This window comes from Lytechinus variegatus, chromosome 10, assembly GCF_018143015.1.
Source record: "Lytechinus variegatus isolate NC3 chromosome 10, Lvar_3.0, whole genome shotgun sequence".
NCBI lineage: Eukaryota > Metazoa > Echinodermata > Echinoidea > Temnopleuroida > Toxopneustidae > Lytechinus > Lytechinus variegatus.
In genome coordinates, this window is record NC_054749.1 from 24,416,103 (window position 1) to 24,439,220 (window position 23,118).

Consider the following 23,118-nt stretch of genomic DNA (forward strand, 5'->3'; position numbering starts at 1 on the left):
GAATGACATACGATATTTTGTTATGCAAATTAAGTCCGCTTAGCCTTAGTGGAGTTTGGTGCATATTGGTACGTTGACGTGTCGCACTCCATTTTTTAAAGGTTCAGGAGTCAGACGCCTGTATATATCGGCCTCCGCAGTTTGGGGGAAACTTTCTGTTTAACGTGATTTATGTCCCGCCAGAAAAGAGGGCATTATCGTGATATTGGGAACCACCGTTTACTTCATACAGCAGCTCTTTATTCAGTCAAACGCACGGTTCCCCATTTCCACCTCCATTCACTCTGTACACAAGTGCGCGTACACAAATCTACGAGTGGTTCCCAAAACCACGATTTGGCTTAGACTAAGCGTTTTTTTTTTAAATTTATTACATCTTTTATGTTCTCCATATATGTCAGACAAATAAATTCAATTTATAGTGCCTCGATTTGCCCGGTTTAGGATTAAGAGCAGGGCGTGTAGTTTTTTGACCCGGTTTTCGGCCCGGTTTCTGGTTTCGGATTTCCGGTTTTCAGTTTTTGTCTAGATTCATTATAAATTCTGCTAATTGAAAGAGTTGATCCACGAAAGTGAAAATTGTATGTTTGTATTAAGAACTTATTTGCGAAATTAAAAGGAAAATAATGATATTATGATTTTGATAACAGAGCAGAATATTATTCGCATAAACAGATAAACATAATGGACACTAAATCAAAATAAGTTTTGATCTGAAATCAAATCATTTCAGAATCAAGTGAATGTTTAACTTCATTGATGTATGCTAAGAAAAGTGTTTGGTTATTGTTTTTATATTTACATTTACAAACGCAAATACGTGTCGTATTTTGATTGCTAACTGGCAAAGGAATTATTTAATGTAGTAACTAATTGTTACTGTCTGTGAAAAGAATTAGAAGCAAATGCATTTGAGCTTTGACTAGTTTGATTAAATTGAATCATGCATATGCAAGATAAGCAAAGGTATTTTAAATAAATCTGTTCATAGCTAAAAGCTAATTGACTAAGTCAAAGAAAAGGTCAAAGAAAGTTGCGATTAATTCCAAACAAGAATTTTACAGATGTTATATCTCTTTATTATTTGAGCAAACAGACGTGAATTATAATCATAATTTCGATAACAATTCGGTTTCATACTAATTATGATTACATTGTTTTAAAAGACAATAAACAATGAGTGTTCATGTATGGGAACAATGAAATAATTACACGTGAAACAAGATGCAGTGTGATAAAGCAATTTTATTTATTGATATACTGTAAACTGAACCACGAAATCATATATGTAAACAAAGACTTATTATTGTTTTATATTTTTTGTTCAAACAGATCGAATAAAATATACGTTTAACGACGTTATATATCGGTACGGCGGGATGTGACGGTTTGTGTTCCTTCTTTCGACTAACCAACTAAAATACCTGAAACCAAACCGATGTAATATAAAAAGATAAATTCACAATGATAAAACCGTATTTTCAACGCTAAATGGACTAATGCAAGTATAAATCTTGCTCTATAATAAAAAGGTGGTGAAATAAGTACAGATGATTTTAAAGAACCATTAGTGAAATGAGTGCAAAGTGGAACGATAAGCAAAAGGTGTGAAATTAGCAAAAAAGAGTGTCGCGGTGCCCAAAAAGGTATAAAAACAACGATACTATGGATATTTTTGCACCACTGGGTATTTCACTTGCTTTGTTGCCTCGGATGTATTTATCCAAATTCTTTTCAATCCACTCAATGTCATAAGTAAGTATACATAAAATGTTTAGTCATATTTGACCGAGTCCTATTGTCCTTGTAAAAAAGTGATAACAATTACGAACAGCATCATTCGTAAAGGAACTTGACTAAATCTCTGATGAAACAGGTTTTGAATAGGCCTATTTACATATATAATAAAGCAGAGCTATGGGAACAACAGGTTATCAGGTTATATGCACCTTTGTAAGGGGGGGAGCAATAAATGAGAGAGGAAGAAAAAGAAAGCCCCCCCCCTTCCTTAATTCCACGATCATCCAAAGAAGGGCCGTCATAAAACAACTGTAATTGGCGCAATTGGGAAGCGGGTGCAGGGATGCTCAAGACTTCTGAAGTCTTTGGGAAGCAGCAACCACTGGCAATGAGGTTGGTATACATGCTATGATTTTTTTTTTAAGATTGGGGAAAACGAGGAAGCTACTCGACCAACCCACAGCTGCCAAACTTACTCATGCTGGCTTTTGCATTTTGATTAGTACTGCAATTCTGCTCTTTCTGGTATTCCACTCTCACATTTACGCCCACCAGTGATAAAGACGGGAAATAAAAAGAAATCTACTTTAAAATCTTAGCTAATCTGTGATCCTGATTTATGTTTTATGGGGGCATATGTGTACACAGCGAAAAAACGATTGCAATAAAATTTGACCCATATTATTCCTGATGCTCAAATTCACACAAGTCTTACCAAAATTATTAGATTTTCAGGTCAGATCATTAGAAATGACCAGAATTCTGATTGAATTTCATTCATAGTAAACTTCTGCTGATTCATTGTCAATTCTTCATGAATAAAAGCACTTTTAAGCCGATTACCTAGCCCTTCAATCAGCGGCGTAATGAGCCCACCCCCACAAAAAAGGGGGGCTACAATATGGTATACGTAAGAATATTTCGTCGAGCTTTTTTTTTTGGAGTCAGGGCCTCCTAAGCCCCCATGTGTACGCCATTGCCTGCAATCCGACCATATTGGTATAGCCGAATCCATAATCATTCACGGTGGTGAATCTAGACTTCACATATTAATAGACCCTCCAAATCATTAACACCAAAAATATGTAACTATTTTCTTCATGCTTGAGGCCACCATTGACATGACTGAGTCCTGTGTTCACAAACCATGACAATTTTTTTTTCAATTATGTATTAAACAATTACAATGTATGACGTATCAAACTTGTATTTGGAGGCGAAGTGAAATATGTGACATGAAAATGTATTTATGCCTGTATGTTTCATGTTTTGTAATAATATATTACTTTGTTTCATGATATTGAACGCAGTAGTAGATTGAATAAAACAAACTAGGATATTCACATGGGTCGAGGGTGGTAAATTCAGGTCAGTGGTTTGTTCATATAATTGATTGATTCGGAACTTGTACCTCGTATAGAGGACCAGATGAATAAACTAAATCGAGGCAGGGAACATAAAAAACACTCATGAATATTAAACACTTTGTTTGCAGGGAGTGTCATATAATCTTGACGTCAAACAAGGTTAACTTTTGTGTAATCCTAAGTCGTACCAGGACCCTGTTTCACGGTACTTGTTGATGGGAAATTACAAGCTGCTGTAATAAGCCACTGAAATAATGCATTTTGATTGGTTGAGCGATATAAAGTATCGAGAACGTTTCGTGAAACCGGACACGGGCATATATAACACATCATTATATAAACCACAGTGGCCATCTGAAGGTCCACAGATAAGTTCCTATCTAAAGCAGAAGAAAGAAACGAAAATGGCGGCTCTGCGTCTTATCGTCTGTGTAGTCCTTTTGAGCTTGGTCAGCCAGTCTACTAGCTATCCTGTTGGATCGTTGTTTGGGTGCTTCGGGTCCCCCCAAACCGTCAATGAGCTCGACGTTCCTGCTTACTTAGGACGATGGTACCAGGTAAAAAAAATAAAAAAGTATCCTTATGATAATAATGATAATAAGGTTTCAGGATAAGACTATATATACTCTTTAAAAAATTTAAAAAAAAAATCAATGCGTTAGCTAATGTGGAGCGTTGTGGCCCATTGGATTAGTCTCCGGACTTGAAACAGAGGGTCGTGGGTTCAAATCCCAGCCATGGCGTAATTTCCTTCGACAAGAAATTTATCCACATTGTGCTGCACTCGACCCAGGTGAGGTGAATGGGTACCCGGTATGATATTTTCCTTGAACGCCTTAGCGCCTATTAACATGATTAATATGGTGGCTTAGCTACAGTCGGGGTAATAATGTGATACCAAGTATCAAAGCGCAGTTGAGTATAACAACTGCATCAAAGCGCAGTTGAGTATAACAACTGCGCTTTACAATAGTTGCCAATTAATCAACCGTTGGTTAGAATCGACCAGAATTTCGGTTGATTTTGACGATTTGCATCAAATAGATACATTCACGAACATATTGGTTGCTCCGACCAATCTTTTTTTTTCCCTTTCTTGTTCTATTTCCTCGACTTAAAAAGGAAAGTAGACCCTGCATGACTCCCCAAATTATGCCAAACCATTCCCTTATACAACCAAATTGAAATGTTAGTCCCGACTTTGCAGGAAACTTTCAAGATTAATTCTTTTTCAATTTTGATTTTTGTATATTCAAGGATACTAGAGTTTTTAGGATAGGGGTACTAATTGAGTAAAAATAATGAAAGCTATGACTGAAAATATATACTTTATTTTTGTAACTGGCTTACAACTGCATGGTAAAAAGATCATTCTTTTTTAAATGATTAGGTTTGTATTACAAGCGTGGAATTTACATTGGTGTATATTCATTATGTTTATTATGGACAGGTTTACACCGATCTTGTAGTGAATGTTACTTTTGAACGGAACGCACAATGTGTGACAGCGGATTGTAAGTATAGAAAAGCTTCATAAAGCTCTTCGTAAGTTACGGACTATTTTTTTGCGAACGACAGCGTGGTGATCCTTCCTATAAAAAAATGTATGCCCCCTTCAAAAAGTATACAAGTGCAAATAAAAAAGAATTACGATACATATTCAAATCAAGATGATAATCACGAATGTACTGAATAGCAACGTTGACATCTGTTGTCAGAATATTCGCTATGCGTTTTTGTTTTGAATGTTTATTATTGTTATACCGAAATGATCTGGTGCTTTGTGATAAGGATGCTTCAAATTGACACAAAAAACACATTTAAAACCAGATAATGGCAATGTTGTAACTAAGATGATGATTATTACTAAAATCGCGGTTTAATTATGGCATGTATGGTGCATACTGTTTGTTACAATTTCCTTTCGATAGCCTAATTATCAAGATCTATTGTTGATATCGGATGACCTTGCACAAACACTTTCTTTTACAATTTCCATTGGATGCAGCATAATACAGGCACCATGGAACCGTGGGCGCTGAGAGGATTCAGCCCCCACTTTTTTTCAGTTAATGTGCACAAAAGCACAAATTATTGAGATTTTTTTTATATCTTTGCATGGTTATATCAGCCCCCTTCTTTTCAACCTTTTCCGCGGCCCTTGTTATATAATGCATATCTACATATACCTGAAGTAATTTACACATTCTTTAGTTCACTCTCGATCTATCTATTAATTAATTTTATCAATGTACTTTTATATTTACTTGTTCATTACTTACTTTTTATTTCATCCTTTATCCATTCATTTACTTGCTTACGTATAGTAAATTAGTTGTTTGTGTGTTAACCCATTGGCTAATGAAATCCGTAATTTCTATAGGCATTTGTATAGGATCTGTGTGGTTCCAATAGGCAATGGGTTAATCATTTTCTATCTACTTCTTTATCAATGTACTTATATTTACCCTATTATAGATGGCTTGAATCCCGATGGGAGCATATCCGTGTTTAACGCAAACACTGTAGGCTCACCAGATGGAAGGTTCAACACCATTTCGGGAAAAGCTACTGTTCCCGATGCATCCAAACCGGGACAACTCGTCGTAGAATTCCCGGGAGTCCCGGCACCAGGAGAATGTAAGCTTTCTGTTGTTTGAGATATAAATATTTAGATTTCCTCCAATTTGGTATGATTGAATTATTGTAATATCATTTCAGAAATTCTTGGTGAGCTCCTTTATCAACATAATGTTAAAAAAATTGACCAAAAAAAAATCGTAGGCATATATATATAAAAAAGATAGTATGTGTTATACTATCATCAACTTCCTTATTTGCATACTGACAGGATTTGCATAAATGTTTTAGTTTTAACAAAATTTTCTGACTTTAAGATAAGATTTTAATGAAAATTTGTAGTATTATGTCTTAAAATTCTCTTCTACATTATTTCAAAACGGCTTGCTGTGTGTGGATAATTTGCGGAAAGAATGCAGATTTTGCTCCCCTTCTCTTTTCATTTACGTTTTCACACTGTAAAAAATAACACTGTTTGAAAGTTTAAGCACGTTTTGAAGCCCGTCACTTTAACAACTATTGTTCAAACTTTAAAAAAATGTTTAATCTTTTTAAGAGTTTAAAGAGGTACATGTAGGCAATTAAAAGTTTAAACAATAGTTGTTAGAGTGACGGGTTTAAACAATGCCCTGGGAATTTTAAACAGCGTTTTTACAGAGTAATAACACTTTTAGTTGGTTGGTACACCATGATAAATCAGTGATTCTCATTCGCTACTGTGTGCATGGTGTCATGGTGTAGTGTAATTTTACAGTAAAGGAATAATTTGTATTTTCCCCCAACAGACTGGGTATTGAAGCTAGGCCCTATAGTCGATGGCAAGTACCAGTACGCGGTGGTGAGTGATTCCAGGAAGGTTACACTGTTCGTCCTGGCGAGGGATGCGGCTGCGTTCATGGGATCAGATGATAGGACGGAAGTTCTTGAATTCCTCCGAGATACCGGGTTCAGCTGCTTCTGGAACACACCCCAAGAGACGTATCAGTCGGACCAGTGCAAATATGTTCAATCTTAATGGAACTGTTTGAAAGTTTGGGGCGGGGCATAAACAGTGGACATATTCTAAGGACTATTATTAGTGGATTAAACGTAGCTTTTGGAAAGGTTCAACACCCAAGTAATTATTCTGCTGTTCATTACTATGTGGATTATAATTATGTAATAAGACATTTAAAAAAAGAATTTTACTTTTTGGCAGGACTTTGACATGGTCAATATAAAACACAATTCCTCTGGAAATCGTTATTATTTAACGATGGCTATGTTTGATTATGTTGTCACGTCTTTAAGAGTTTTATAGTATACCTGAACCTATTGTGAAATTTCAAAATGTCACATGAAAACAAAAACTCAGCAATTATGCCCAGTACGTGAATTGCATACTGAAATAAAAGTATATAACATGTAGAAGCATTCATTAATTCATTTTATTCTTATTTATGTCATTTATTTAAAAAAAATTGAGGGCAGTTCAAGCGCCCAAATCAATAAATCGTTGTACATTAACGCATTCGTACAAATGACATATTGTGAGAGTCGTTTATTCTACATTACAAAGTCTATTGGTTATGAAAACGTACAACACGCAATTCCAATCTTTGTATTCATGTATATAGGTTTAAAGGTTCCCTGATTTGGTATGATTTTTTTTATTATATGTAACAATAAGTATTTGTTTAAAAAATATTGTTACATAATAAATCAATAAAAAAGCATTTGTTATATACGTATTGATGTAAAAATAAAAAACAGGCTTATATCCTCCCTTTACCCCCCCCCCCAAAAAAAAAGTGGGGGAAAAGGGAGTGACAACATTTCTTCGTTGAATAGGCTGGAGGTCTATGTTTTTAATGTATAGATGAATACACATCAGTGGCGTACAAATGGGGGGGGTTGGGCGCGCTTCATCCCCCACGTTTTTCACCACAAGATTTGAGAAAAAAAAGAGAAAAGAAAAAGAGAGAAGGATGAAATAATAATATAATTTTCTGAATATTGTGTAAAAATCTTCGAAAGTTTCGCTCGCTCGCTTGCAACTTTTTATACATTATATCCGACACGCCATATCTGACCCCCTCAATTTTTGGGGCTCATAACAACACTGATATACTATATGCATATATAGAGATAGGGTGTGAGGGGGAGGGAGAGAGAGAGAGAGATTGATTTGAATAACTTTATTGTCCATAAAGAAAATTCTTCTTTATGGAAATCAAACATTGTTAAATTGGAAAGCATTTCACTTTGGTAATCTTGTTTTTTTAGAATGATGTAGCTGACAATGTCGGCTGTTTTGCCACAGACTGAGATCATGAAATAAACAAACAGAAAATTCATTCCGGTATGATTCGTTTAATGATTGTTACAGCACTCGCCCCCACAACCACAAAGTTTTTTATTATGGCTAATTCGCATTCTTATTCTCTCTATACTTCTCGCGATATAATTGTATCAAAATTCTGTTGCTAGAATGAAAATAAAAACAGTATTATACCGTCTATTGCAGTTGCAATGTATCACAAAAGGGATCGGAGATGTTTGTTTGTTGAATTATTTGATGTTACGTAACGTCATCAGAGAGATACTGCCGTAATTATTATTCGAATAGTCTCTAATATGGGCCCTTTGTACGCGCCACATGGTATCCTATTTTACATTAATTCTAAGCAGCTATCAACATACTTATTATTACCCCAGGGAAAACTGCATTTTTGAAGGTTTTTCCCCTAAAACAGAAGATGATCTGCAGTCTCTTTGTATCATTTTCGAATTAATGCTTATTGCCATTTGCCTAACAACATAGAAGGTTATTAATCATATCCTGACCTCTACAGACCACCTTTACAATGTATAAACCTAAGAGAACGCCCCTCCCCTTTCCGTCGAATGTAGAATTCGATACACTACGGGAGAAGATCCCCCCCCCCCATTCGACGGACAAAATATTATAAATGATGACATAATTGAATAAATAAATAAAAAAAATTAACAAATGAATCAATTAATTGATTACTGAATAAATAAATAAAAATAAACAAATAAATAATGAATAAATGAATTAATTGATTAATGAATAAATAACAGATGAATGAATAAATAGATATATAAATGAATAAAAATAAATAAAAACAAAATATTCTTATCATTCCTATGCTATAAATATTATCGAATACCTTTTTAATTTTGAGAATACATTTGTAATTCATCCTTCAAATGTGAGAATCACCCCATAGGTACGCTAGTGCCTACTGGGATATTAGTCTGTTTAAACAATTAACTGTGATTTTCTATTGATATTTGAATTACCTATAAAGACAATTGCACCGACACGACGGATATTTGTCCCGTGGAACCTATATTTCCGATGCATGGCATTAATTACCGTCCATTGTTTCCGAGTAGAACATATATTATATAGGGCCAATCCTAGCAAACATTTTGCTCAGTCAACAAACACGGATCTTCTGGCTGGTCGTATTGACAAGAAAGATACATTTGACTTTGTGAATGATCTACAGTTTTATCAAGGATCTGACCATCAGGCCATACAGGGCCCCCGTAACACGAAGACATGCGATTGATCAGGATAGACTTTGCGTTCGACTCGGTTCGACTATAAAATTTAATGATTAATTCGATTAATCTTTAATATCATTGTTAAAATTACTCGTTACGTTTTGTGTTACTGGAGCCTATATAATCGTGTTTACTTTTCATTTCCCCATCACGACCGATGATGCAACTAGGTATGCTCTTGAGATAATTTTGTAAACACAAGAGAGAGAGAGATAGAAATCAACCTTTAACAGCAGAGCTCATCAACACGTGCAAGATGGCGTCCAAATCTGGTGTTTTGTTCCTGCTCGCTTTCTTGCTTGGAGTATCTTTCAACTCTGTAGAGGGTCGAACAATCTTTCCCAATATAAAGACAGTGACTAATCTCAACATTGACAATTATGTCGGAAGGTGGTACGAGGTAATTATCATTATTAATTTCTTATTTGTTATAACCGTTTTCGAGTCTGCTGCAATCCTTCTATTTTCGGGAGGCTTATACATATATGAAAGAAATATCTTCTTTTTATTTTATACTCCTTCACTAATATTATGTACAGTGAGCGAGACATAGTCTAGCGGAACAAGCAACGAAATTCGGTCCAAGTCTGAAATTTTGCGTACACAATTTACTTAGGACGTTATAATTAAGTAGGCCTACTGGCGGATCCAGGGGGGGGGGGACAAATCCGGCCTGTGCACACCTCCTCCCCCTTTGGAGAGGCACAATTAAAATTTGTAATGTGAAAATGCCGTTAAAACAGAAGTGTGCCCCTCCCCCCTTATCATTTTTTTTTTGGGGGGGTGACTTGTGGACGAAATATTCTTAAATATTATGGTTAACCCCTATTTTTTGCTTGTCAATTTTTTTCCTTGGGAAAATGTGCCCCCGCCCTTGGAAAATCCTGGATCCGCCCATGGCCTAAATAGACCTATAATTGTAAAGAATCAAGTCATGAAAAACAGGTGGATAGATTAAGCTGGGAAAATTGAGAGGGAGAAACTGAAAATGGATAGGAAAAGAGAAGGGTGTATTTTATGTATAAAAAAAACAATAGACATGAAACAGTGCAAAAATAAATACTCGACGAATATCCTCAAGAATATATATAAACGATATGGTGGCTCAACTACAACCCCTTTCAAGTCAAATTTTAGTTACCCCACCCCCTCCCCTCCGTCTCATTCCGGAGTTATTTTCATGTACGTCATTAAAGAATTTCAAATTAAGGCTAACATTTTTATCATCATAACTTATTCCGACACTTCCGCCGGCACTCCCTGAACTCACATCATGATATTACTGTCTTGATCTCTTTGAGAATATCATCGTTCTCTATATAAACCAGGAATTATTAATAATGATAATAATAATAGCCAATAGAGCGCTTTTCCCAAAATGGCTCAAAGCGCGTTACAGCATATTATTACCCCGGTCATTGGATTCATTTCAATCCCGCACGAAAAGTGCACAATTTCCACTCCCTGGGGAGCATTCCTTGCATTCATCGCAGCCACATTATGGCGCTGGCAAAATCAAACATACAACATCTTTCGCATCCTGTCGGATACCCATTTAGCAACTGGGTCGAGAGTGGCAAAGTGTGGACTAATGCCTTGCTAAAGGACGCTAGACCGCGATGGGATTCGAACACACGACCCTCTGTTTACAAGGCGAGAGTCTGAACCACTACACCACGGCTCTTCCAATTAAGCACCATCGTTGGACAATCTAAAATAAAATCCTGTAACACATCTATCTAATTAATAAGAAGCATATTAAGAGTTCGCACATACTATGATAATGTTGTTGAATAGCTTTTACGCTCAATGATTCTTTTCCTTTTTAATATCATAATTATGTAGATGTACTCTGACCTGGTAGTGAAGGCCACATTCGAAAGGAATTCATATTGCACAACAGCCACGTGTAAGTATACAAATATTATGGTTTAAATCATACTCGCACATGGCAAGATTAACCCTTTTCTCGAATTTTTAAGCTTTCCCTCATTGAGCCAACCACCACACAACATGCGACGCTCAATATCAAAGGATTTTGTTACTTTTACATGCTTATGCTCTATGTTTTTTTTTTCTTGTAGCTTTTGGCAACCGCGGCTAGCGAACTTTTGTTTTTCTGTCACAACTTCTTTTTTAATGTTACAGACCTATATAAATTTATATTTCACATTTCTTAAACAGTCAATGCCCAAACGAAACCTTCACTAATGTAGTCCTATCCCAACTACAGCCTGCCTGTCTATGTTGTGTGTCTGGCAAAAGGAAGAAAACTATTGGAACGATCATATATTTTTCATTTATTCTGATGTTGTGTTCCTCATACAAATAATCTTGCTACATGTACATGTATGTATGATTGGTCGAAAGTCATTCACTGTCTTGACAATGTTTCCCATCAATCATCACTCACGGTGATGCAATTCGTGTGTTCGTTGATCACCTTAGCCCCAAGAGTCATAACGCTTTGTGAATGATTTTTAGTACGCTTGGAATACATTGCCCCCCCCTCCCATTTGTGGTTTGGATATTATTTTTTCTTGTTTGCTTACTGAAATTTTACTCTGTACAAATTCTTGTAATGCAGCCTTTGGCTGCTAATTGAATTTTTATCACAATCAATACCATTTATCTATCTATCCATTTTTTTCTCAATTACGTGAATGACCGCGTAAACCTCATTTGTTAAACCACAAATGAACTTGATTTATTTCCGCATATAAGATGGAGGTCATTTTATTGGTTTCTTTCCATATACGTTTGGACATTTTAAGTTAGTCTACATGTACTTAAGACATAATAACCTAAATACTAGTTACGGAATGACCCCCCCCCAAAAAAAAAAAAAAAAATCCCAGGGGGAGCAACATGGCATGTGAGGTAAAATCTAATATGTAATTTCCATTTCTTTTATGAAGATGGGAAGATTAACGATACTGCTGTGACAGTATTCAATTCTGGTCGCCTTGGTTCTCCTACTGGCCCACCATCCGAGATACGTGGCATGGCATATGTTGCTGACGCAGCTGAACCCGGTCAACTCAAGTTGAAGTTCCCTAATATACCTCTTGGTGATTGTAAGTTGTCATATGTATGCATAACTTTATAATATATTGTTTATTCATAAGGCCTACATTTAAGTTTCATTGAAAAAAAATCATGTCATATGATTTTGTTACGTCATCACTGAAAAAGGAAACTACAGACTACAGGGGCAATTAGTGCCCCTTTCCTATCGGTAATTGGAGGGAAAAGAAAGTGCTGAAGGAGGAGAAAGGGATAAATAGAAAGAAACCTACTAAGAAAGGGGGGGTATATTTCATGCAAACGCACGTGGACATAAAAATTCGATGACAGGGCGTAAAATTGTTTTGTTAACAAATGAAACTTGTCAAAGATTCTACGCCTCGTGTTCGAGAATCCTTCCGTCCATCACCCTCTCATTCCTTTTGCGGAATACAATATTTTAACTCACTCAAGTTCCTGCATCATCTGATACTCTATTTCGGTGATGAGATCGCCCGCATATTATAAGATAAAGGATATTTGGGGGGAGAAGGGGGAGTAGTAGTATCAGTAGTATATAAGTGGGTATTCATACTGATAGTCGAAGTAGTAGTAGAAGTAGTAGTAGTAGTAGTATGAACCTTCATTAACCTTTATGATCGCATTATTTATAGACAGTTGAAGACGTTGGTTTCCTAGGCAACAGCCTACCTATTTGTCTTATTACCCTATAATCCTGAATTCTTCCGATCTCTTTTCAGATTGGGTAATCGCACTGGGCCCAGTGGAGGACAACGAATACCAGTACGCGGTGGTGACCGAGCCGATGATGCTACAGCTCTTCATCCTCGCCCGAGACCCTGACGAGTTCCGCCAGAAATACGAGGATGACGTCCTCGACATTGTGAAGAATGCAGGGTTTACAAGATTTTACAATAAGCCAAGAGAGACCGTGCAAGTTCCCGACTGCATTTACCCGCCATCGAGCAAATTCCTTTATGAAAATTGATTCAATTTTCGTTACGATATAAATTACAACTGGAGAATATTCTTGTTACTGGTTGATATCTCATCATCATTACCATGATGTTATTGGCAATATTTCAGTCGTTTCATCAGTTGGACAATTGAGAGAGTGCCAATAAAATAACATTGTAATCAGATTGTTCAGAATATAATTGTCTTTGTCAGTCTATTTTTGTTGTGCAGAGATGGTATATCTTATTCTTGTGTTGAGATCAAAACTTTAATAAGTAGTTATTTTCAACAAACACAGATGAACTTTCATGAATGTATCTTTTGTATTAATTTATATAGTACGATGAGGGTACACTGTCACAATCCAATGGACGCAAAATCCATAATTGGGGGTATATACGCCCTTCATACTAAAATTTTTTAAATGGGACACAATCTTATATCTATCCACAACTTAACACCCCGCCATTATTTGTTTTTTTTTTACATAAGCCAACCTGCCATTGATATATATATATTTAAAAGTAGTTTAAAAGTAATTTACCTATGATACTTTCCCACTTGACAATTTTAATGCATTATGTTGTTGCCTTATTTAGCTTTTAACCTTAGTTGACAATTGAAGACAGAACAATCGAAACAGCACATTGGTTTTAATCTAGGTTCTTCTGTAATATTTCGTTCCTTTTGATGTTTCTAATAAATATGTAGGAAGTTAATACCAAACCAAGTCAAGAGCATCTTCATGATTGTGTGGTAAAACCCTTTACAGTATTCTATTTTTTATATTGCATCTTCATAGGTCTTATGACACGAAGAGTATGGTAGCTTTCCAAAGTTTGATCAACTTTGGTCTTTGTATCACACCTGTTATAGAAAAGATGGGACGGGGCAAAAGACGTTTGTAAAACTTGAAATCACCCCATGTACAAAATTGCAATTAATTGTAAATATATATTACATCTCTGTTACAGGGTCCTTGAATCTAACCCTCTTTATCAAACAAAATGTGACATTCCTCTGTCTTTTTCATAAACTAGAACACATCCATTTTCATTTCTCTTTCTTTGCTTGCTTCAATATTTGGTTGAAACTCAAGTTTATTAAAACAAAGTTGCTAAATAACTTGCAATACCTCTGAAATTTAAAGGCATGCTATTTTAGGATTAAAAACTCTCTTCAATCGCCTCCTTCTTTCACTTTCTCTCTCTTCTCTCCCCCTCTCTCTCGTGTTTTTTTCTCTCTTTGCAGTGCTTTCAACCCATTCTGATCATATATAAAGATATCATGAAGTCTATTACGTGCATTCACACCTTCCTAGACTATTTCATAAAGCTCTTCATAAATTGCTTAGGAGATTCTCTGCTGAATAATAAAAAAAACCTAACATGTCATTTCTCTACAACAAAAAATATACAACACTGAAAATAGGTGTTCGTTCAATGTTTACATGCTTTATTTACAGCATTTTTACAGGTTATGGTAACTGATCTTTATTCAATACATGATTAAAGAATGTAACCTCTTCAATATTGATTGATGGAATAACTGAAAATGATATTGAAATACCAATAACCTCTTGTCTTTTGTTTTTACATTTTCTGTCATGATTTTATTTGTATGTTGTTCTAAAATTTAGGATTTGTGGAGAACCCTATGTTCAATGGAGCTGGCATTTCATAATGGAATGTTATCAATACATATAATCAGGGTCCGTATTCAATACTTGTATTTCATAGAATTACATGTATTTACCTGGTAAGAAATAAACTTGAAATTCAATTCATACCTTACAGTACCATACTAGCATTATATTTAAATAGGCTGAATTCAAGAAAAAAAAATTCACTGAACAGCAATTTGACATCATATTGTCATTTCCAAATAATGTGAAAGTAAACTGCTGCATCAAAAGGGCTATTATTCTGCACCACTCAGGAAGCATATGACCAAAATTCTAATCTTGGCTTTACTCTCATTGATACATGTAGCTGTCTTAAATTAAAGGTGAAACGATTATTTTAATTCATCATTCGAACATAAAGTTTGCTAAGTATTTTATCAAAGTAGGTTTCTCAGTAAAAAGTAAAGAACTAAATTTCTACCCAAAGTCACAAATTGAATAAAGGTCTGGCAGAGCTATAATTTTAGTTACACATTTCAAATAGGATTCTGTAATGCATTTGATGATATTCATTTTATTTGTAATTTAAACATTATTGCCTGAAAAACTGTGAAATTTTCTGTGAAATTTTCTGTTTTACGTATCACAGAAAAGTGGGGACTCTATTCTAAGCCATAGGAGGTACATGTTATACAACTGCACCAATACATTCACTGGTAAAATATGAATAAAGATAAATAACATGCATATATATGAGCTGTACATAAATTAATTTGATATTCTCTACCTATCTAGTACATATATACATTATTTTAAAGCCCACATCTTCACCTTACATTTAGAATCTATACTTTCTTCACTTGGGTAAAGAGCAGATAATGTCCTCTCAGCCCCTGAGTTGCAGACCAGTTAAGGATTAAATTCCATGGGCAATCATAAGGATTCAGCAGCCTAAATTTACAAAGATGTTTCGAATGGTTTAAAAACATACAGATTTCATGCATCTATAACACTTGATAATGCATATATTGATGAAAGCGTCTGATAGTGCTTGCATGCTTTCATCACATGGCGCTAAATTTGTCAAACCTATCCACTGAACTAATGAGCCTGTATATCAATCAAAAAGTGGACTCATTAATGAAACCTTAGTAACAAGCTTCAATTTAGCATCCTGTCTCAAAAGCATGCATACATTATTCTTTCTCAATAAACGTGCTGAATCAAAAGCCTAAAATCTGCATGAACCATAGTTTCAAACAACAGATTCAAAACCATCATTGTGATTTTGAACCATTGTGAAATATCTGTCGAATTGGATGGCAAAGTATCGCAAAAACTGAACCCAACTGCTGGCCAATCAAACAGCAAGATTGTGGTATGCTGTCATCAGATCACATGATGAGCAGTGATCATCTCTCTCATCCAACGCGACTTCAGACTGGTTGAAGAGCAATGGGATCATAAGATGTATGGTAGGCTATTAAAACAAGGAGGGGGAGGTCTCATTTTGCCTCCTGTATTGGCAAGAAATGTTGATAGTATCCCCTGGTGACATCCACCATCAGCTCTTGGGTGCATTCTGGTAACTCTCCTGAAACAGAACCTACAAGAATGGAAGAAAGACATAGGATATGACATGGTTCATTTTGGTCGTAACTACAGAAATAAAAGAAGAATAAAGTACTTGCCAAGTCACACAATAAATGATAGATTTTGTATTTATATGTTAACCTGCATACTTCAACTTCCATACAGGATTTCTAGGTAAACGTTTGCCCTAGCCATGGATCCTAGTAGGATCATGCCCTATCCAAAGCAAATTTTAGACTAGATGATGCAACATTTGTGTCATATACCTCTTCTAAGTCGCAGAGATTTTTTGTGGTCTTTACAGATTTGACCTACTCAAAGCAACTTGTATTCATATATCTCTCGTAATCAGTAATCAGTAATCTAGGTGTTTAAAGCACTCCAATTATTTTATTTTGCTTAGCAAGGAAAATACATGTATGTAGAGTGTTCATAAAAATTCAAGAACATCTTTGCTACCAGTATCTACGTTGTGGTGTTGATGACGATAAAGATGGTGACAATGATTATGCAAAGTTTGATTGTGATGATGATTATGATGGGGATGATAATGTTGGTAGTGGTGGAGGTGATGATGATGATGGTAATGATGGTGCTGATACTAGTGATGATGATGATGATGGTGGTGGTGATGAAGATGATAATAAAATCAAGGTGGATAATGAAGATGCTAGTGGTGATGTTGATGGTAGTGATTCTGATACTGCCAATAATGGTTACAGGGACATTGATTTTGAAAATTACTATTAACACAATTAGGTTTCTGAATAACAAACCTGGATTTCCGGAAACCACAGTAAAAGGTGGAACGACAGTTTCTGGGGCAAGATAAGTATTATCAGCTATTGCACAGCAGTCTTTCAAGACACACCTCCTCCCCTGTATTAAAACAACAATAAAAACACATGGATGAACAATGGACCAGCACTACTTCAGTTGGTGATGGAGATGTTATTTCAAGAAGTCTTTTGTCAGATATCTCTGAATATCACTTCCAGTAATTTGGCTTCGAATCTGCCGTTTAAACTTACACTTTTCCTTAATAATCTATGCTTCTCTCTGTGATGTATAATCATGCATAATAGTGCTAACAAACTAAATTCAGCACTTGGGTTAGGGTTATTATAAAAATCAAATCTCAGCCAATCGTATTCAAGAAGTTGAATCAGTGTTTGTTTGCAAGAGCTGATTATTCTATTATTCATGTGCTTACGATACCATGCACCGCCCAGAGTAACAGGAAAAGGAACTAAAAAAATCTTCCGATTGAAAAAAAAACCACATACTTGGCAAAATAAACCTGAATTTATATCAATTAATCACAATTTCTATACATACATCGACCTTAATCAAGAAAATCTCTGAACTACAGATATATTTTGATACTGTAGGTTTATTCATGATGGGCTTCCGAGATAATGATTAACATGATGAAGAGGTAATGTTGCCAAGAGGTTTAAATCCCTGATGAGACAAATGAAGGTCCTGGGGTTGCTTCCTGTCAAGTCATTTAAATAATGCCCTTGAGCAAGTCATTTTAATACTGTACATGGCTCTCATTGTGAAATTAAACAAATGAAAATGCTACAGGCATTATTTATTACAACAAAGTTTGAACACATTGGCATAAGTCAGGTGTATAGAGATGACCATGTTATTGTTGAATCCAAATTTGGAGTATCTTCACGTAATAGCCTTTAGGTCCCCAGTTTTGAATTTTTCAAAATTCAAATTTTATGTTCTTTGGAGTTCTAAATGTCATAAACAGAACATGAAAAAATCAATTGTAAAAAGTGAAAACTCTATGAAATCTGTTATTTGTTTTTGCTTTTTGTAAAGTTGCGGAAAAATGGGGACTTTATAATAGCCCTATTAAGAGATTATCAAAATTACTTACAATGACACAGTTCTTTCCTATGTGTACATATGAACCGACTTGAGCAGCATTGACTATACAATCTTCATCAATGAACACATGATCTCCTATATGAAGAGGGAAGAATGCCACCCTGAAAAATGAAAAAAGGAAAAAGTAAAAAAAATGACGAAAAATTCACTGGATAACATACACATTTTTGGTACTAAAAATACATATTTGATATATTGAAGATCAAGTGTACTGCATGGCTTTGCCTGTGAGTGATGTTAAACCAAGAAGTTGGAGCTGGGGAAAACCAAAGACCCAATATAATGACTGACAGGAATCAATGCTTGTACTAGGATTCGCATCACTTGGTATTGAGCTTTTGAAATGACCACAAGGTGCTAACATTTTCTACACAAAAAAGCCAGTTTTGGAGCACAATCAAGCAACAAGATTTGTGCTCTAATAACCAACACCCTTCTTGAAACCAATCTGAATTTGATTTGATTATAAGAATTCATTCAATTTAAGTCTTTATATGCCACATCAATTTGTATTATTTTTGTTCTTTTTGATCTTTGAGATAATATGGAAAAGACTTGCTTGGTATGAATGAGTGAAAACTAAAGCCAACAGACATATTACAAGGAATATTATTGCTTAGCCATGCCTGTAGTGCTAGTATTAAAGAGAAAATTTATCATCATTGTATAGATTAATAAATATCCGATTGCATGAAAACCTGTATGTGGCATGCTACTTTAAAACTACATGTTACTACATCTTTTAATATTCTCAACATGTCTCCATCAATCATTTTTTTTCTTTTCTTTTTTAATCAATGTTTAAAATTTACTTCATTATGTATGTATACGTTACTCCTTGTATCTCTTGTGTATATATTGTTATGTATTTTTTTATGACGGAAATAAAACAAACAAATATCAACCACGACCTGAATTGGGTGCAATTTACATCAAATGATAAATTACAAACCATAATCAATATATCACATCAGAGATTCACTTAATTTGCAATAGCGCATACACCAATTTGTAAAAAGCATCAACCACCCCCCCCCCCATTGAGTAAAAGCAAACCAATTTACCCTTTGCTGAATTTCTTAAATGGAGGTCTAATGACCGTTCTGGAGCTGATCACACAGTGTCTGCCAATGCGAACGTTAGCCAGGTCACCACGAATTATACACTCTGCATGGATGATAGACTACAGAACAGAAGAAAATGGACCAATTATTAAGATACATACTATAGAGGCTGCAATAGGTAAGTTTACTCTTTGTTACAGCAATGGATTCAAATTTGTTCTGAATAGTTTACTAGATTTACAAAATTTGTGAAGATGAGGCATACATGTACGACATGGTTACACAAGTTAGATTTGCTTGCATAAAAGTTTCTTGCAGGTAGGCTATTTCCAAAAATATTGCACTTTGAAACTTTTACTCCAAGAAATATATGACATTATCATCTATATACAGTGTTCTAGCGATGCATTAAAAATGCGTATTTTGGCATAATGTGTGATAAGTGATATGACTTGTTGAATCAAATTTCTCCCTCTTTTTTTTGGGGGGGGGGGTGGGATAGATGATAATTATATTGGATGGCGTTATTTCATGAAATACAGAAATATTCCACTCGTTAGGGCCAATATTCCATGAATGACAGATGAGTGAAATATTTTCCCAAACTCTTGGAATATTTTTTGTATTCTATTCTGAGCCATCCAATATAATATGAATATTCACAGAATGCTACATGTGCAATATATGTGGGTCAAAGCTACAAAAGTTAGAAAATAAAATAAATTACACTATCATTAAATTGTTCATGTTTCAAAGAATATTGAGTGAATATTACACATGGTAAAAATTATGCATGTGCTAATATAACACATTAACTGGTGATGACATGAACAATTTTCTGGTACAATACTCTTATGGATTTGAGATAATAGAGTCTGATTTCTTACCTTTCCATTCAATACAATGTTCTGACTTCCACATAACACAGACTGCTTACTAACTTTGTTGCCGGATGCCTAGGGGGAAAGAACAAGAGAAGTTTAAAGTTTTGTGAAGGTTGCTTTGATGGAGGATATCCCAGATTACCAGGGTCCCTGAACACAAAGGTTAGTGATTAATTGTAAGTTTGATTTTTATGACTAATTGTACATTGTAGTCAATACATGCAATCGATTGTAGAAGATTGCTCTATAATGATTAGCTTTGTGTCACAGGATCCAAATGTCCAACATACAAAAGAGATAATTAGAATAGATCCAATTATGTTGCTTTCATTTCAAGTTGAATTTGTTTGATTCACGTATTCACGTATTTTCACCATATTTGCATTAGCCCCACATTGCCTAGTGTTACGTGCAGATGAATGGGAAGGAAGAATTCTTGGCTTCGTGGAGAGTAAGCAGCAGGATGACCAGACGTCCCGTATTTCCTGGGATCGTCCCGTATTTTGCTCCTTTGTCCCGGCATCCCAACAAACCCTTCCCGGGACTCCTATTTGTCCCGTATTGCAGAATATTGAACAAAATGTAGTTAATACATTTAAAAACGACAAATTTTCATCAAATAACAGATGACGAAGCAGAGATAAGAATAAATCACTATTTTTTTTTTTATTTCCTTCATTCTTTCTTTCCTTAAACTTTTTTTACTCCCTCCCTCTCCTTTTTCTTTTCATTCTTTCTCTCCTTATATTATACTATTTTTTCATTCTCTCCTCCCTCTTTCCTCCCTTTTCTTTGTTTCTTTCTTTCCTCTTTTCTTACTTTTTATTCTTTCTCCTTCATTTTGTCTTTCACACAAATTTCATTCATCTTCCCTTCCCTTTTTTCTATCTTTCTATATTTAACTTAAAGAATGATCGACATAAACCATTTTTCGTTCTTTTATCTTTCTTTCATCCTTTTAATTTATTCTAAGTTCTTTCATTCTCTTTTTTACTTTTTCCTTCATTTTCCCCTTCATTTTTCTTAAATCTTTCTTCTCAATTCATCTCTTTTCTCTCATCGTTCCTTTCTCTCCTTCATTCTTTGGTTCGATCACCCTCCCTTTCAATTCTGTATATTTTTTTCACAAGTCTAACAGTACTACACTGTCGACTGTGTGGCCTGAGGCTTAGCTTTGTTGATCTTTTTCTGTCGATTTTTTTTTTTTACTCTCTAGAAGCCTCCTGGCTACTCTCAACACCAACACCAACACCGAACTTGAAATAAGTTAGGCCTATAACCCACTGCAGCGGAGCGAGCCAAATCGACACAACGCAAATCGTAATGGGTGGGACAACAATTTATTAAGACTGATTACTATGGATCTAAAAACACATATTTTGCACAAGTTTCATAGAAAATGGAAATGAAATAGATAGAAAACAAAACCAGGCACTTACAGTTTCTATATATTCTGCTTTGATGTAGAAAGAGTCCTGTAATTCCATGGTGCTTCCACCTTCTCTGGCTGACTGCTGTCTTTTTTTTCCTCAATCGCAAGTACATGTACATGTACAATATACATTATTTTGTCGCAAGAGGGCGACATACCGGTACCTCGCAGGCTCTCTCCATAGAGATGTATACTAATTCTCTATGGCTCTCCCTCTCTTCTGACGCTTTCTCATCCTTGCTGCTCAGCCACATACTAATGTAAACTGCCAAAATGAGTTTTTTTTTATATTATTGTGATATAAACATGAAATAGAATAGTAGGGCGCTATTTAGATTCGAACAATCTAAATTTTACTTATTTTCAACCAACACAGATGAACATTTTTTCATTTTTCTTTAAATTAAAGAAATTGTTTTATTCAAAATCAAACACGAAATAGTAAAAACACGAACTGTAGCTGTATACTTATAAACGGGTGATAAACTTCCTTACTTTAGAAACTTTCTTTTTTTCCGGGGGTGGGGGTCTTCTCAACATCGTGATGTCATTCATCGCATTTGATTTTTGCATTAACTTGGCATGACAGAAATCAATGGATAATATTTTACTTCAGAACTAATGATTACAGTTACTTTTGCATTTTAAAAAGTGATGTGGGAGAAACTTGTGTTCCTCCAATAAACATTTAATGTAAATAATCAAGAGTTTTGACGATTGTTGTACAAGTCTTAATCAGCGGGTTAATTATTCCATAATACCTGATCTTTGATGTCTATGTTTTGTGATGATTATAAGAGATAGACTAGGCAAGAATATAAAACAAATTCATATTCTGCGTATAAGAACTTTTAATTTTGGATTGATTTTATTATATTTTTAAAAATGAAATTGAGGAGTCATTGTTATTTAAATGATCCAACACAATTCTCCATCGAGGTTTGCTGAATTTGAAGGCCAATTTTTTTATTTAAATTTTCATTTATTTTCTGTACTAAACATATTTAACAAACTTTTAAACAATGATAAAAGATGGATGCTGTATATTCATTTTCTCATAATTTATATAATACACTGTAAAAACTGTGGTGCTACCAATTGGTGTTAATAGAGGACCACACCCTGAGGTGTTAAAATAACACCCTAGAGATTGAACATAACACCAGAGAGTGTAAATGTGACGATAGGTGTTGTAATAACACCTATATGTGTAAAACTAACACCACCAATTTAACACCGGTGTAAAATAACTGGTGTGGTCCTCTATGTACACCGGTTAACACCAGAGTTTTTGCTGTGTACGTAGTCAGCTCGTCTCCGATGACCGATGATTATGTTTTCGAGAGTATATTTCTATTTCATTTAT

At 35.0% G+C, this 23,118-nt stretch overlaps 3 protein-coding genes across 3 annotated transcripts; 2 read left to right on the forward strand and 1 right to left on the reverse strand.

The window, feature by feature from the left end:
* Positions 1-3,444: 3,444 nt before the first annotated feature.
* Positions 3,445-7,208, forward strand: LOC121423158 (apolipoprotein D-like). The gene is made up of 4 exons (XM_041618461.1): positions 3,445-3,664; positions 4,558-4,621; positions 5,586-5,747; positions 6,473-7,208. Exons 1-4 carry the CDS (start codon positions 3,512-3,514, stop codon positions 6,700-6,702), a joined length of 609 nt encoding a protein of 202 aa, XP_041474395.1. The 5' UTR covers positions 3,445-3,511; the 3' UTR covers positions 6,703-7,208.
* Positions 7,209-9,185: 1,977 nt separating this feature from the next.
* On the forward strand, positions 9,186-13,438 carry LOC121422772 (outer membrane lipoprotein Blc-like). The gene is made up of 4 exons (XM_041617955.1): positions 9,186-9,663; positions 11,109-11,172; positions 12,182-12,340; positions 13,031-13,438. Exons 1-4 carry the CDS (start codon positions 9,520-9,522, stop codon positions 13,276-13,278), a joined length of 615 nt encoding a protein of 204 aa, XP_041473889.1. The 5' UTR covers positions 9,186-9,519; the 3' UTR covers positions 13,279-13,438.
* Positions 13,439-15,033: 1,595 nt separating this feature from the next.
* LOC121422807 (dynactin subunit 5-like) lies at positions 15,034-21,874 on the reverse strand. The gene is made up of 6 exons (XM_041618011.1): positions 21,760-21,874; positions 20,324-20,392; positions 19,437-19,555; positions 18,362-18,473; positions 17,241-17,343; positions 15,034-16,477 (listed from the first exon to the last, which is right to left on the reverse strand). The coding sequence occupies exons 1-6, from the start codon at positions 21,805-21,807 to the stop codon at positions 16,377-16,379; spliced, it is 552 nt and encodes a 183-aa protein (XP_041473945.1). The 5' UTR covers positions 21,808-21,874; the 3' UTR covers positions 15,034-16,376.
* Positions 21,875-23,118: the final 1,244 nt, after the last annotated feature.

What these genes read in the sequence shown, in the direction of transcription:
- LOC121423158 (XM_041618461.1), top strand. Translation starts at nt 3,512, where the DNA reads ATGGCGGCTCTGCGTCTTATCGTCTGTGTAGTCCTTTTGAGCTTGGTC. An exon ending in ACTTAGGACGATGGTACCAG is followed by an intron (nt 3,665 to 4,557) that starts GTAAAAAAAATA and finishes TATTATGGACAG; the next exon opens with GTTTACACCGATCTTGTAGT. An exon ending in ACAATGTGTGACAGCGGATT is followed by an intron (nt 4,622 to 5,585) that starts GTAAGTATAGAA and finishes ACCCTATTATAG; the next exon opens with ATGGCTTGAATCCCGATGGG.
- LOC121422807 (XM_041618011.1), bottom strand. Translation starts at nt 21,807, where the DNA reads ATGGAATTACAGGACTCTTTCTACATCAAAGCAGAATATATAGAAACT. An exon ending in ACATTGTATTGAATGGAAAG is followed by an intron (nt 19,556 to 20,323) that starts GTAAGAAATCAG and finishes TCTGTTCTGTAG; the next exon opens with TCTATCATCCATGCAGAGTG. An exon ending in TGTGGTTTCCGGAAATCCAG is followed by an intron (nt 16,478 to 17,240) that starts GTTTGTTATTCA and finishes CCATTCTTGTAG; the next exon opens with GTTCTGTTTCAGGAGAGTTA.
- LOC121422772 (XM_041617955.1), top strand. Translation starts at nt 9,520, where the DNA reads ATGGCGTCCAAATCTGGTGTTTTGTTCCTGCTCGCTTTCTTGCTTGGA. An exon ending in ATGTCGGAAGGTGGTACGAG is followed by an intron (nt 9,664 to 11,108) that starts GTAATTATCATT and finishes ATAATTATGTAG; the next exon opens with ATGTACTCTGACCTGGTAGT. An exon ending in ATATTGCACAACAGCCACGT is followed by an intron (nt 11,173 to 12,181) that starts GTAAGTATACAA and finishes TCTTTTATGAAG; the next exon opens with ATGGGAAGATTAACGATACT.